General features: G+C 34.3%; 1 protein-coding gene across 1 annotated transcript; it reads left to right on the top strand.

The window, feature by feature from the left end:
- Positions 1-6,215: 6,215 nt before the first annotated feature.
- LOC130451317 (E3 ubiquitin-protein ligase TRAIP-like) lies at positions 6,216-8,636 on the top strand. The gene is made up of 6 exons (XM_056790264.1): positions 6,216-6,499; positions 6,553-7,017; positions 7,124-7,246; positions 7,299-7,455; positions 8,101-8,244; positions 8,333-8,636. The coding sequence occupies exons 1-6, from the start codon at positions 6,387-6,389 to the stop codon at positions 8,423-8,425; spliced, it is 1,095 nt and encodes a 364-aa protein (XP_056646242.1). The 5' UTR covers positions 6,216-6,386; the 3' UTR covers positions 8,426-8,636.
- Positions 8,637-15,979: the final 7,343 nt, after the last annotated feature.

The raw sequence follows: 15,979 nt of genomic DNA, 5'->3' as shown, positions 1-15,979 counted from the left end.
GACTTGAACGCTTCTTCAAGTGTAGAAAAACGTTGACCTTGCAATTTATTTTTGATCTGCGGGAATAAGATAATCATTGGATGTCAAACAAGTAATGTACGGCGGATAACACGTCAATTCGATGTTATGACTGTACAAAAACGTTTCTGTTTAAACTGTTATGCTGGTGTTCCATTCAGAAATGACCGTTCTACGTTGCTCTAATGGAACAGGGGTGAAAAAACAGGCGACCATTTGCTTCGAAGTGCTTCGTGCGCGATCAACTTTTTATTGGATTTGGCTAGCCTTGAAATACCCATACAGTCGATTTTTGTTTAGTTCCAAACAATCACACGAGCTTTTTTTTTGAGCGATTGGCAAATTATACGGTATCCAACGAGAGCAAATCTCTTTGACAGCCAAATGTTTGACCCAATATTTTTGGCACAACAGCTGATTTTGAGTGACCTTCACGAAATTCATTCTGTTGCGAAGTTCGATCACGAATTCAGAAAACCAGCGAAACACGGAGGCTCGATACGATTTATCACCAAAAGTGGAAGCTAGTTGATCGGTAGACTGCCATTAGTTCAATCCACATCGAAAGTTATACAAAATCAACGATTACTTTCATTTTTTGATCAAGATGCATCTTTAATCAATTCAAATAGCACTCGTATGACAGTACGTTCTGAGTAAAAATGTCAAACTTTACAATGACAACGTCAGATTTGACATATTCACATCAGTGTTGCCATATCTCAAAACTTTAGTAGCAACACTCGTTTATAAAATGAACAAAAGGATATGGAATAAATTTGGAAGAAACTCATTCATTTACTCAGATGAAATATCTGGTTTCAAAATCTTCTGAAGCCTTCAACAACAAAAATAAACCATTTCTATTGACTTTATATCAAAACTGCATAATACGTATTAGTCTTTCAGAAATTAAAAGAAAATTATAAATAATATTTTGGTGAATGTAATGAATGTCTTAAAAGCAAAAGGTATGTGTAAACGTGATTGCTATCATTAATTTTGTCGCAAATGATCTGGAGACATAACCAATAATCCAACTAATAGATAATTTAAAACTGCCAAGAATTTTGTAACCTCAAAGCTCTTGCTTGAAGACTCTTCCAATGAAATGGTATTTGGCATCAGTTTATAAAACTTATACTCAGATGGAATGAACAATTAATATTAAAGTGCAACTTTGATCTACTTCAAGCACTTGGTGGTGATATAGCAGTGTTCGTCTTTTCAGTGTTGACGTAACAGCTGCAGAGCTACGAAAAAAATACATTAGTAATTAATGTGAACAACTGACCTCAGCTATTTAGCCATTGCGCCTGATCCCTATAAAGAACAATTCATGGTTTACGTATGACGACCTAGTGGTGGTTTCCAGCCATCTATTCAAAAAGCTCTCTCTAGTTCTTTTGTCCACTGGACTTTCGTTGAAACCATTAGGTACGGGAATTGAAGAGATCAGTGGCGTCCTCGCTAACTCAACGCCGATTTATTTCTCTTGGAATATTCAGAGACCCACACAAGTTTCACATGGTTATACTTTTCAAGAAAGAAACAAGTAGATATACAACTACCAGGCATAGAAAAGAGTATAAAAAGGTATAAATAAATAAAAAAATACTTGCGTAAAAATTTTATTGTTTACTATATATAGAAATTTACAAAAATATATAAAAATAATTAATTCTTAAACACAAGTGTGAAGGCCGGTTGATCCTTTATCTTCATTTGATATTGCTCGAAATCTGTAACAAAACAATAAGATTATTGGTAAGACTTGTAGCATCAAAAGCTTGAGCAAATCAGGTGCAATTTATATACTACGAGGTTTGTTCATATAATAAGGTACCCAATTTTCACAATGAAAACATGTTTTTAAAGATTGCAGTTTAGATCAATGGATATTTGCGGTGTTGAGGAATAAGTCCTCTTAAGTGTTTGTTTAATTCAGGAAAGCGATGTTAATCACTGGGGACCAAGTCTCTGCTGTAGGAGGGTGTGAGGTAGTATTCCATCCAAACATGTAAGTTTGTCTTTAAATTCACTGCATATGATGAAAACTTTTTCCCACACAGTTGGTGTCCACCAGAGGAATGTTTTTTGCACACAAAAAACCAATCACAGAACGTAATTCATACCTGGCGCGATAATCAAATGGAAGCTTCATCTTTCACGGTTACCAAGATAAGAGTGAACGTTTAAGATAGCTCAACGGGGTGGGAACTTAGAGGAAGGGAGTCATGATATATACCAGTTTCGCTAAATCACGTCTAACAGCGTTCTTAGTGTCTGTCGCTCCTCGGGAACCTTATTTTATGGACATCCCTCGTATTACATTGTTATTCATCTCTCTTAAGAGCTTCATCATTCTTCTGATATTGTATAATGTTGGTTTTTCATTTAGTATTTTCTTAATCGTTTTTCAGTTCCTTTATTTTACCTCGTATAGCCGAATCTATGAGTTTTTATGTTTAAAATTGTTAAAAATCGAAATTTATAATCTATGATCTATTACCGATATAATTTGAGCTTTATATACTTTCGAATTTAGGGTCTTTACATATTTTTTCTAGATTATGAAGCGTCCGCTCGAGTGCGTTGTTAATGAAGTATGATCAACTTTGAGATATTGACATCATCTGGGATAAATTCATGAATATGTATTGTATATGTGTTTTCTGAAGGCATTGTTTATATTTTTTTAGAAAGCTACCAATCGTGGAGCTTGAATTTTCTTGAATAATTCATTATAATGCTTTGTAGCTTCAGGAATTTTATGAAGTAATTTACCAATGGCATGATCGATGGGATGTTATTCGAACGAAATGAGAAGCAATCCATTTTAATGATAATGATGCCTCGACATTATAATCGTATAGAACATTTTATTGAACGATATTTTCAGACGTATCGTATGTTTCATCGGCAGTAGGTTTTACATTCTCTTCTTCACTTTACTTCGTTGTTTATTTGTTTGGGTTTGAATCTGCAGAGCCAGAATAATTAATAGAATTAATTTTACTCTGAAAACCTTCTTGTTTTAATTTTTATAAGAGTGTCATTAAATTATTATGCAAATATTGATCATAAAGCAGATGAATTCTCAGATTTTTCCAGCGTTATATAAATTTCCTTCAGACGCCAATAATTTAACTACAATTGCACACCTATCAATTTGGATTTACTAATGTTTACCCCAAACAATTATCACTCCACTGCAACAACTTTCTGTGATTTTTCCAAGACTTTCGATTGTATAAATCGTAATATTAGTAAGTGTCTTTTACACGCATTAAAAAAAATTTTATATCTCATACTTTAATATGTGTACAAATGCATCCGCATCATATTTACACTTTCTAGACGACATTTCAATTTCTTTGAGTCTTCAGAAAAACAGTTAATTGTTGTTTAGCACTTAAATAACATCAGTAGAACCTGAGTGATAGTGACGCCATCTTAATTTAGTCGCGGTATTTTTAAAAACATCATGATTATTGAATCCTTTTTTTATATATAATAACTAAGAAAAAGGATTCAACTATTCATAAATAAAATTTTTTAAACTAAGTTTAAATTATAGTGAATGGACAAATCACAAAATGAATTTTAGAATAAAAACAATTTGTTTTATGTAAAGTTATGTCATTTATTAATTAATATATTGAATGTAATTCTTGATTAAATAACGTTCAATAAGTTAAAGTGAATATTTAACGGTTATTTATCTAAAAAAGTCTTCCCCATTATCAGACAATGCCCCTTTCGTATCTGTTTCTAGAGTACTAAAAGAGTGAATCTATTTAATATTCATACAATTGGCACACGATGTTTTGGTTAAGTCTGCAAGGCTCAGCTGTATGCAAAATTGTTATAGAACCCCTTCCAGTGTGTTATTTGAAGATTCGGAAAGGTATAGGGTTAAAATTGAAAGGGTTAACTGCAACAATATACTGTTGATTGCAAAAACTTGCAAAACCAGAGCTGCGTCTTTTTTTTACATGTAACGTTTGAAGGGAATTTCACGTGTGTTGCACGCTTCAAATAATTCTCATTATAAGCCGTTGGAATTCGGTTGCAGTTATGAATATGCATATTCTAGTTGGTTATTTTCATTTTACAAAAAGTGAGTTTAATACTATAAATGCTGAAAATTACATTTAAACGTATTTAGATGTTTGACAATATTTTCGAAATAACAAATATTATTTCGAAAAAACTGATGGATTTAACTGTTAACTGGAAAGATGGGACTTTAAGTACACTATCGGAAAGGAGGCGTCTGAAGATATAAATATTATTGGTGGACTAAATATCATGCCACTACATACATAAGTCATCCTGCAAAAAATCAGCTCTTCAGTAATAAGTCTAATAGATTCAAATTATTGCGAAATGCGGGAAAAGATTATATCGATTTCATTTCATTTGGCAAGTGATTGTGCACTTTTTTGCATTGTAAAATATCGAGCCCTCAACTAATTCTGAACGTGAGTAGGTAGATAAAGGTTGTGGTTCGCGTTCCTAAGTGGATAACCGTGCAACGATCTTTCTGAAATTGGAGAAGCGTGCTTACGAATCAGGCAAACGCATTCAAAGATGAATAAAGAAGGAAGAGTCAGAATTTTTAATCTTTTAAAGTAGTCCCTGCAGTGAGACCTGCTGTTTAGTCTCTCTTTAGTAGTTTGAAGCTTCGTTCAAATTGAGTCGCACCACACGTACCCAAAAAGGGAAGATGCGACTCAATAAAGACATAATGAACTGTTAAGAAGGTGGATAAGTTCAGTTATTTGGAAACTGATCTCAGCGCAAAACAGGAAGTACTTAATTTTTTAGATTAGGTGACAGTATGTAACCCCCAGCTCAAGGAATCGTCCACAACAAGCTCTAAGAATTTTACACCATGATTTAATGGTGATTAGGTCACTGGACATAGTCCTATTAAGTGCCATGAGATCAGGGATGCTTCAAGAGAGGGCAGATGATACATACTCAGACCAGTTGGCTTTACTAAGGTACTAATAGCTTTTGGCTGTAGCTGTGTTTAGTTATTATTATTATTGGATAGTGATTGTTATTGTGGAGATCATAGAAGGTCAGTCAAAAAATGAAAGGTGTAGACTTGGATTACCAAAGCATTGAAATATTAAGAAGGCAAGAGTAAGTTCAGTTTAGACTAGTTTCGAATGCGTATTGTGAGCCCCACGCTGCAAAATGGCTGAAGTAGCTAGCATATCAAATCAAGAAGCTCTTCTTCTTTTAGAGGATGATTCGGAGGAATATATGTAGAGCATTTGGTCAGTTTATCTGGACAATATGTCATTATAGCAACAGCTCCGAGTTCTGTAGCATATTGAAGCACCGCCATTAGATCTTGAGCACTTTGTCTGGATATAATGATCAAAGGATTTATGTTGCGGGGGATTAGTTGTTGTAAAGCTAGCCTACTGAGGATAAAAAATTTGATCCGTCAGTTGAAGTTGGATGTTGGATAGTACTTATATAAAAATTCGATGGCAGAAGTTATTCTTAGATTCAGAAGATTGTTGAGATAGATCGTTATCGTCATAACTGGAGGCGCATTATCAGTAGCGCGATCATCGATTTGGGGTAGGTGTAGAGGAGAAACATTATAAGGAGATCCTTCTGTTTCCTAACTATTGCTTAGAATCTACAGTGTGTCTAGTTTGTTTAAAGTAATGAATATTCGAAAGCTCGTGTTTTCATGTACGAAGTTTGTATGTCAACGAGTTCCTTATCGGGTATTACGAAGATTATAATCGGAAACTAAAGATATCTTCATCCTCTGGAGACTCATATCGGATAAAGAACATTAGAGAAGCAAGTTGTAGTCCAAATTTATTCTTGAGTACAGTTTATATAGTATAATTAGGGATAGAGGGACAAACTTTGGAGCGTAATATCTTTGCAGGAGTGATGGGTCTGCGATTTGGAATTATTTGTTCTTTGATTGTAATAGACCTATGATTTTTCGTAAAGTTATCAATTGCTGATACTGAAGATATGTAAATGCATATTCCTGTAGGAGTTATGATTTCCCGGATTGTTTTGATGTAATCAAAATTTAGGTCCGGCTGACTATGATTGGTTGATGTTTGACATTATCTGGTTATAATATTTTGGCCAGAAGTACTGGCCTATATTTTAGTAGTCAAAATATCTCGACTGACCAAATATAAGTAAAATGATGAGACTTGACAAAAAAGATACAATAAATATCTACTAACGCGTATTTAATGATTTTGTGAACAAAAAACGAGTTAAACAAAAGGTAAGTATTCACTCGTTTATCCACAAAATCGTACTCCACATGGAACATTGAATGTTTGATATTGTTAAATTTTTCCGATATGAATTTCACTTGTGTTATTTGTGCTGAATTATTTATTCCTAACGAAAAAATATATTTTACACAATGCGGACACGTTTTCCATTACACCTGTTTAATGAAATGGATGGAAAGGTTATAATTTTGTTACAATTTAATTTCAATTATAAATAAATTTTTTATTACAGATCAAGAAGTTGTCCTCAATGTAGATGCGCACTATCAGAAAAAAGTATACATCAAGTTTTTTTAAGTTTTTGCAACGAAAATTCCGATTTAGATGCCACTAGTTTAACGTACAAATTAGATAACGTGAATTTAACTTTATCGTTGAAAGAAAAAGAATTGAAAAACGTTAAGGAAGCCAAAAAAAAATTGGAAGAAATGAACGGAACCTTAGAAAGATATATTGCAATGAGAGATACCGAGAAAATATGTTTACAGAACATTTTAAGTGATTATATAGAGCGTGCAATTCATTTTGAAAATAAATCTAAGGAAAAGGAAGTTGAAATTTTGAAATTAGAAAATAACATAAAAGACATTGAAAATATAGAAATGGTTCTAAACGGATCTCGAAAACAAGTAGATGATATTTTGAAAGAAGGGCATAATATTGAGTTCTTGGCTTTGTTAACTGTTACTTTGAAAAAGTAAGTGTTGTAGCTTCTTCTAATAAAATTATTACAAAACAGAAATATTTGTTTATTTGGTTTTATTCTGGTTCTACTGGAAGAAATTTCTTTGATTTTATTCCAGGGCCTTAGTTGATTCTGAAAGGCAAGCCAAACATTTAGATTACACCTTAAAGAGATACAAGAATGAAATAACCAAACTAAAACAAAAGAATTCTTTGTTGGAATCTCAGAATGCGTATATGAGGTAATCGAAATTATTTTGGTGTTTATTTTAAAAATGAACATACTGTCCATAGGAGAGAAATGCAACAGATCAAAATTAAAACAGAAAAGGAAAAAGTTATATTGAAACAGGGAATAAAAGCCTCTGAGAAGAAGTGCACCAAGAGCGCTATTAAACCAGTGGACTTACTACAAGATAAAAAAAATTCTAATGATTTATCATCTTCAGTGGCAAGTATAAAATCAATAAAATCTTAGAGGCGAGCGAACCATTAATAGATAAAAATAAAATCCAAATAAAAATCAATCTACAAGCTCAATTCATATAAGTGTATATAATAATAATAAACACCAAAGTGTACTAACTCTAATTTATTTCCGAAATACTTATGTTATAATCGTCTGGGAATTAATTAAGTGTTGAGATGTTTGTTTTAAACATATTTTCATCAATTTCAGAAATCAATAACTCAAATTAACGCTTGATAGAAATTCTATAGTCAATCGATGAATTCAATGTTTTTTAGAAGAAATAACGAAATTTAAAATGCCGCAATTTTTAACCAATAATTTCCCAGACGTTGAATACATAAGTATTTGGAAGCTCTGAAATATATTAGAGCTAGTACACTTTGGTGTTTAATTAAATTTTGCCACAATCCCACTAGAAAACTATCATAATCTAAATGGCAAAAACTTACTTAAAGAAACAAAAGGCAATTTCTCAGGAATATAATATATTTTAATTAGAATAATAAATAATTTCACTAGAAAAATTGGGGTGAAATTTTCAAATTTTTTGATATTTCTTTATTTTTGAGTTTACAGAATTAGTTAATTATTAAACTAATTATTTATTTTTCATTATTTTTAAAGAATAAAAACCTGGAGGATTTGGTAGCTTCAGATTTGCCATACCTGCCTGTAAATAATAATGTCGGAGTATTTTTAAAGACGAAACTTAAAGCTCCAACAACCGTTTCATCAAGCAAATCTACCAATGCTTCATCAAATAAAAACGTGAGAAATTCAAATATTTTCGTTCAATTATAAATTCAGAATAATGTTCTATCTTTTTCTAGATAATTTCTTTCTGTATGATTTTTAGTATTCTTTATTGAATCGGAATCTAACGGCCGATAAGCACAAAGCATCTACTTCCAAGGTAGCTTACGACGTTTTAGGAGGATCTAGCAAGTAAATACAAAAATGATTGAAGAGGACCAAGGAATCTACATTATCGACTGCTGAAGTTGATTCTCACATTATGAGGAAATTATTTAATTTTACCATTTGAGATGTTTTTTTTGCTCCTATCCTGGATAAAATCATATTCTTTCCGATACCGGTAGAAAAAAATATTTTCATTGTTCTTGTGTGTTTTTTTATTGATTAAATTTATTTTTTCATAATTGTTTCATTCATTCATTTTACAATCCACTATTTTTCATTTTGATTAAATATTCGAAGGGGAAATATTCCGATTTAAATTGAATTTTGATCGACTATCCAAGATTTAAAAATTTTGATGGAATTTTCACGAAAAAATCAAAGATTATAGATTTTTGTAAATTATCGAATTTGGAAAAAACTACCAATCGAATCGATAAGTTTTGATTTTCATGGCACATTTAGAGGAGGAATCAACAATTATTCACTTTAGTGGAATATCTGGACGGGCATATCGATTAATCTTGAATTCTGGTGAAATATTCGCAGGACAACTTTTGCCACCTGCGCTCTCTGGGCATGCAGAAGGGCCTTCGGTTATACATGGGGTTTTTCATCTAATATCCTCCACTGAATTTCTACATCAATGGCCAAACCTCTACTCACATCGTGTGACGCCTCTGGACGAAGAAGCGTGCAACTGGAGTCCAGCGCCTCGCGTGTCTCATTATCACAGCGACCATGTGTACGGCCCTAGCTAGGGCCCTTGAAGTCCTACTCGTCCTCTCTCCCTTAGATCTAGCGATATAATTCGAAGCCATGAGGACAGCATACAGGCTGAACATCTACCAAAGGTGAATGCCCAATCATTTCGATGAGCAGCGACAAAATGACGCCTACAACCGTTAACAATAAGGGTTTTGAGGTGCACATCACTGAGCAGTGACTCCAAGCCTGCTATACTAAATAATGGAGCCACCTAGTACATAGACGGATCTAGGAGAACGACCCCAAAATAAGCGAATCTTTTTCGCTTGGTGAATATGCTACCTTCTTCCAAGTCGAGGTATTCGCTGTGATGGAATGCAGACCCGCAATACTCAATCGGCGCCACAGGAAAACAGTAATTTCGATCTGCTCAGACAGCAGAGCTGGAGTGTTAGAGAGTCCTTCAAAATTTGGTGAGTGATGGCTGCAAGATCCACCTTGTTTGGTTAGGCAACAACGAAGCGGACTTACCAGACGGGGATCGGAAAACTGATCGATGGGCCAAAAACTCATCCTTGGTGTAGCTAAAAGAGTTAGTATCGCGTCTCTTAACGATCTACTCGCAAAACGGGCTCTGCAGAGGTGGATAGAAACACCTGGCATGAAATAAGCAAAGATAAACATAGATGGACCTTGTGCGTCTCATACTAAACAACTGTTGCAATGCGAAATACGACTAGTGACAGGACTTTTAATCGGACACTGTCACCTAAGAGGACAACTGCAAACCTTGTGCATCCAGACCACGTCATCTGTAAGTGCCCAACAGTCAAGCCAATGCGCTTGATCGGATTATCTAAGGACATCAGTATTGGTTAATGTCAAGGGAGACATATTTGAAGGCTTGTATGCTTAATGACCCCTCGCCGCCCACAAAGTATGAACTATGAACCGACAATTTTTGACTTTGGTGGAATATTTGGAGGAGGAATCAACAATTCATTATTTTAGTGGAATATGTGGAGGGGCATATCGATTATTCTTGAATTTTGGTAGAATATTCGGAGGATGCTATTAAAATTATTGAAAATAAGAATTTTTAGCAGTTACTGTTTCTTCATTATTTCTGTTTATTTCGACTTATAGGCGATCTAAAGAAACTTTGAGCATAGGATTAGGGTCGCCGAGGTGTTTCATCGATACTCTCACTGTAAATTCTCTTTCGATCTGTCCAACATAATCGCCCCTAATGCAGTATTTACAAGATGTACTCGACTCCTTCCTTTGGAGAAGTGCAACCTTTGGAGTCAGCTACCAAGGCACGTCACTATAACCTACAGAATATAATCTAACCTAATAGGGTTTGCCCTCTTGTGGTTGATTTTTACATAAAACGAAATGTTATGATTATGTTTGCCTTCTCTGTTTATATCTGTGTCATCAATGGTTATAACTGGTTTTATTTCTTCATTTTTCGATTGTAATTTTTGCTTCTGTGAGTGGAAAAAAGATAAAAGTGGTTTTCATATTCCTAGCATAAATCAAAACTTAGTTTATAAATAGAATAAAACAAACGGTGGAATCGTTTAGAAACTATTATTATTAATTTAAATTATGTAAATGTATATTCGTACAAACTTTATGAAATTTGTTTTATTTAGACGTTGGGTGTGGTCCGAAAAATAACTTATGCAAAGTGAAAATGGCCGTCCGTAGTTAAAAACAGTGGGTGGAGTTACCCGGAGGGTCTAAGCCACAAAAGTTGTGCGGCAGCTCTAAAAACTTTTGCCCCTATAAAAAGGGGAACTCGCCCTCGTTCAAAAGCGACCTTTATCTCTCTCAACTTAGGGAGACTTTTCCTTTACATTCGAAGGCATTTCTCTCGTATAATTAACCGGCTTTTATACCATTTTGAAACTTATCTTTTCTCTGCAAATGATGCTTTTTTCAGGGAAAATATAGTCAAAAGGCGCCTTCGTGCGTATAGATTATGTAAGTTTTAATTTTGCCACCACATTTTCTGAAACGATTCGTCGGAAAGACGAAGATTTATTGGGATTTTATTGGATTTTTTTACACTTTTTGGAGGTTATGTTGGTAAGAGATCAACCGCTCCGAATATTAACCAAATAGTCAACTTAATTAAGTGAAGCGTAGCGTCGTTTCTAAACTTTTATAACATGAAATATTTTTTTATGAATTCGATTCAAGCACATTGCTCAAAATTAATATTCCATATAATTGGGTTACTCAAAATTTCTAACTGTTATTTCCCAATATGGTGGCGTGTAATGTAGTGTATGAGTACGAGTCCTGATTATAAACCTAATGTTAACCTTCGAACGCATCCTTGACGTAAAGCGTGAAGGTGATTCGATATAATTTTGATCTGATAACAGAACTTTTTGTTGAAAGAATTAATATCGTGTTGAAAATACAAAAGGGAAGGTGGCGGATAACCTGGTACCTTTTTTCAAGTCCTTTTTTGGAGTCAGTCGATGTATTGGTCGACACAAGTCCTGGGAACGTTCGGAATGAGGAATTGGATAAAGTATATTGAGATAGGGAACGTTGGAGTAGTATCCTTCCACAGGACAAGGCTCAAAAGCAGCTGTTATACTTGCGAAGAAGAACAAAGGCATTTCCGATGTAAATCATATGTCCTTTGGACTCAAAATAAAGTAGGACAATGGGTTCCAAGTGGTTTGTAAAAAATGATAATGATAGAACAATGGAAGATGTGTACTTCCTCAAGTTAATCATAATTTGGCAATTGTCAAATGTCCTAACTATAAACATTACGTCTCTGTTGGAAGTTTAGTTTCAAGTATGAAAAATTGGAGAAAACGAAAATTCTTTGAACAAAATCAAGATCTAAAGAGAGTTTAGTTCGAAAGTGTTGGTATGGTTGGCAATATTTTCTCGTGGTCGTTCTTCAGCAAACAGTGGGTGAGATCTAGATTGATGCGGTTCATAAAGGAAAAGCATCATGAAGGAAATTTTGGACATTATGCAAAGGATGTTGTGGAAGATTTTGTAGAGTTGAATAGTCCGTTAAATGAGGTCTAGGAATATTCCTAATGTGCCTAGACTGATGGCAATTGAACATTGAACACTTGAAAAAGCTCTGGCAAACGCCAAATTCACAATCGAGCTGACTGGGTGCTGATTCAGTTATGTAATTCCTCTAGTAGTGGATGTAGTGAGTTTATATGATTTTATGATGTTTGGTAACCCTCTCTTGGATATCTTCTTGTTCAATGGGTATTCCCAGTTCCACGTAAATGGTGTGATTTGATACATACCATGGAGTATCCACTAGTTGACGATTGGGATCTCTGAATGATATTTAAAACCCCACAGATCAATTTTATATATCCATATAGGCTTGATGACAGATTTGTAGATAAGGACTTTATTTTCTACTGAGGCTTTGGAGTTTCTCCCATCAACCAATGTTTGTTTTTATATTAAGTTGTTTTCTTTTTTTGTGATGTCATGTTGCCAGTTAAGATTTTGGTCTAGGTGGATTCCTGAGTATTTAACACTATCTGCTTATTCTGTATTATTTAGCTTTACTGAGGGGACATGTACCCTTGCGTGAATGTCACATTTGTTGATTTACCCTCATTTACTTTAACCCTCCATTTTTATAGCCTCTTCTGTAATTGGTCAAGATGAATCTCAACATTTTTTGTGGTCCTTGATTTGTAGAGAAGATGACTGTGTCATCGGCAAAACTTTGGTATATGTAAAGGAGAGGATCTAGTACGCCACCTTTTAGCCCCTTTTTGCAATAAAAAAACTTCGGACTTTTCCTAGTTAACTTTCGTTTGGAACGTTTTGTTGGTTGAATAAGATTTCAGATGTGGGTAGTGGTTTGGGGGAAGAGTACTTTCAAATTTGTATAGTAGTTCTTGATGACACACTCTGTCAAGAACCTGTCCGATATCAAGGAAAACAGCAGAGCAATTTTCATTGGATTTGTTGCCCTATCGAATAGTTGTGTCGGAATCCAAAGGTAGATCTTCAGTTATCCGACGTAGGATTTTTTGGATTTTTCAAAAAGTTTAGACATTGGTTGGTAGGGGGATTATTGGAAATATTGGTAGGGTCTTTGCCTGGTTTACCAATCAATATGATTTATGTGACTGTATATGATATTGGCCAGGATTGGGATTGCGTTGTAAATGTATCCTTTGTGGTAATTCTTTCAGCAAATGGGCAGTTATTAGATTGGTGCTCTGCGCTTTTTCCGGGCTTAGTAATTTTATTTCATTTTTTGGAGTCATTTAGTCATCATCATATTTGTGTTTATTGGATTTTTTGCCGCTTCCATACCACAGTTCGTGTTCGTTTTTTTCGTACAGGTAGGGCTGTTAACTTGGGCTTTGTTGAATTTTTTCTTAGCTTCAACACTATTGTTTGACAAATATTTTCTCCAAACAATTGCGATTCGGCATGAAACATTAGTCAGTTAGGTTTTGTCGAATAATGGGTGATTTACCGCCGCCGTCATCTGGCCTGCATTGCAGCAGCTTATATTTTAATTGAAGAGCCTCGTTCTCGTCGATGGTGGCAGAGACAATTGTTTTTACGGTGTTATGAATATAGTGGTGATGATTTCCGAAATGATTTGACAACCGGGTGTTTGCTTACAAATTTTACGAGAATGTCAAATGGGGATTTTGAAGTGTTAATATCGTTTATAGGGACAGTGATAAATAAACAAAATACTAATCCAAGCCAAGCCAAGCAATCAGCGTTCAAGATCGTCTGGCTATAACACTCAGGTTTTTGGCTTCTGGTGATTCCTATCATTCGTTGATGAATTTATTTAAGGTATCCAAACAAAGCATTTCAAAAATTGTTCAGGAGGTTTGCTGATTAACCATATCAAATTTTCCTGGCTCCAAAACTCTTTACTCAATTTGGGGAAAAACCACACACACACCTTTCCAATGAATATTTTCAATAAAAAAATACAAATAATAATGTTTATATCCAAAAAATCATGCCGGAAAACCCCTTCAAAATACACTAAAACAAGCCAAATATAGATAGCGTCCACACCAAAATCACCGGCGAAGATTGTTTTTCAAACAAAAAAGTTTGTCGAAATTTTCAACAAATGTTTGGCAAACAATGTTTGTCCATTGTTTGTCCAGTGGGAACGCGGCTTTATACAATAAATTTTGTTTAAGTTAACTTCCAGTCAACACGAAACGATGCAAAAAATACTTTTATTATAACTCTAGCAATAAAGTTGAATTAGCTAGGATATTTCCTATCGTTACAATGTTTTTTGTCCGCCGACCAACGAACAAAATCTCGATTGTACATCGCTAAAGACCGGACGAGAATATATTTATTTAAAGGGAACAGAGCATGCCCGTTGCGTTTTTGGCAGCGAATTGATTTTTTACTGCCCTTCCCAAACTTGCAATTCTTCGCAAAAGCCCACAGTCAACTGATAACAGGTTTCATAATGACCCTATCATTTATTATTCAAAGCTGGTTATTTATGACCTCGCATAGACCAGACTTCATACTCTTTTTAACGCTTCTGTCAGCTCTACATTCAATCTAGTTCGTTGGTTATTGCAAAATACACGTACAATAGTAGGGTTTTTGTGTAGGCTGGACTATTACGTCAGAAAAATAATGCGGAATAAATCATCCGTTTGATGGAATTATTTTTCGGACGATTTCGTATGAAGATCGAACAATAGTCCAATGGATTAAATCAAAATAAAATTTTACAAATTCACTGAAAGCTTAATTTTCGTTTATACCGATTCCCGATATACCGATATAACATTCAATGTTATTCACTGAAAATTTACGATGTCCAAATCAGGTTCCTTTATGCCACATTTCAAGATTATCGTTTTTTTTTAGAATGATTTCAAGATAATTCTGTTTATTAGATACGTTTTTTGTTATAAAACATTCATAGACTATTGGATTCAACTCAAGTCGAATACGCACTAATAATAGTTTTCAAACGTTTTTTCTTGGATTGAATATGAGTTTCTTTACTCGAGGTTAGTTATACTAATTCTAAAAAAAAACGATTAATCACTTTGTAAGAATTGGAATAGTTAAATGATTAACGATATCTGTCGGAAGGTATTTCGATTGAAAGTGAGTCAGGATCAGGCAGGAAAGCAAAAAAATGCAAAAAAAGAAGAGAGAAGCTTTGAATAAAACGACTTACGGAAAACTGCGGGAAATTTGCGAAAATTGGATAAAAAATTCAATATTGATAAGAAATATCTGAGCAACATTCTGAAGGAACAGAATGTAGTTTAAGAATCAAGAATATCGGCACCCAAATATTCTAAGAAGCAATAAATTTAACCAAGATGAAAGTTTTGAAAATTATTATCGACGACGTGTTATATTTCACTTCCTAGTTTCCAATCTACTCGATTTTGTTCGATGCTATCCCATTCTTTAGTAAGCGCCGTTTTGAAGTTCAATTTCGTGGCTGGTACAGGCCTGGTCTCTTGAGTTGATTCCAAAAATGGAAGATAGGATTTAACTACGGGTTACGCGCTAGCCAAAACATATCGACAATTTCAATAATGTAAATAATTCCTGCAGGAAACCTGCAGTATATGGGTAGGTATTGTCATGCATTAGAAGGAAGTTTTCGCCTATGAAACTAGGGTAAGGCACGACGTGATTCCCTAAAATTTCTTCTCTGTATCGGTTCTATCCACCCCCAGTTTTCATAAAAACCAACTCGATTTTTACTTCCATTGAAATTTCCACCCAAACCATCCAGGAAACTCCTCTAATAATCACGTTGTCTTCTATGCAACACTGCACGAATCTTTTTCCAAGTCATTTGTAGACTCATCTTATAGCG

Source organism: Diorhabda sublineata, chromosome X (genome assembly GCF_026230105.1).
Source record: "Diorhabda sublineata isolate icDioSubl1.1 chromosome X, icDioSubl1.1, whole genome shotgun sequence".
In the NCBI taxonomy this organism is placed as follows: Eukaryota; Metazoa; Arthropoda; class Insecta; order Coleoptera; family Chrysomelidae; genus Diorhabda; species Diorhabda sublineata.
Note: the sequence above shows the minus strand (reverse complement) of the source record. Positions and strands in the feature narration are given on the sequence as shown.

Excerpts from the sequence above, each read along its gene's own strand:
- LOC130451317 (XM_056790264.1), top strand. The coding sequence starts at position 6,387 with ATGAATTTCACTTGTGTTATTTGTGCTGAATTATTTATTCCTAACGAA. Across the intron at positions 6,500-6,552 it reads TTAATGAAATGGATGGAAAG|ATCAAGAAGTTGTCCTCAAT; the intron begins GTTATAATTTTG and ends TTTTTATTACAG. Across the intron at positions 7,247-7,298 it reads TCTCAGAATGCGTATATGAG|GAGAGAAATGCAACAGATCA; the intron begins GTAATCGAAATT and ends TACTGTCCATAG.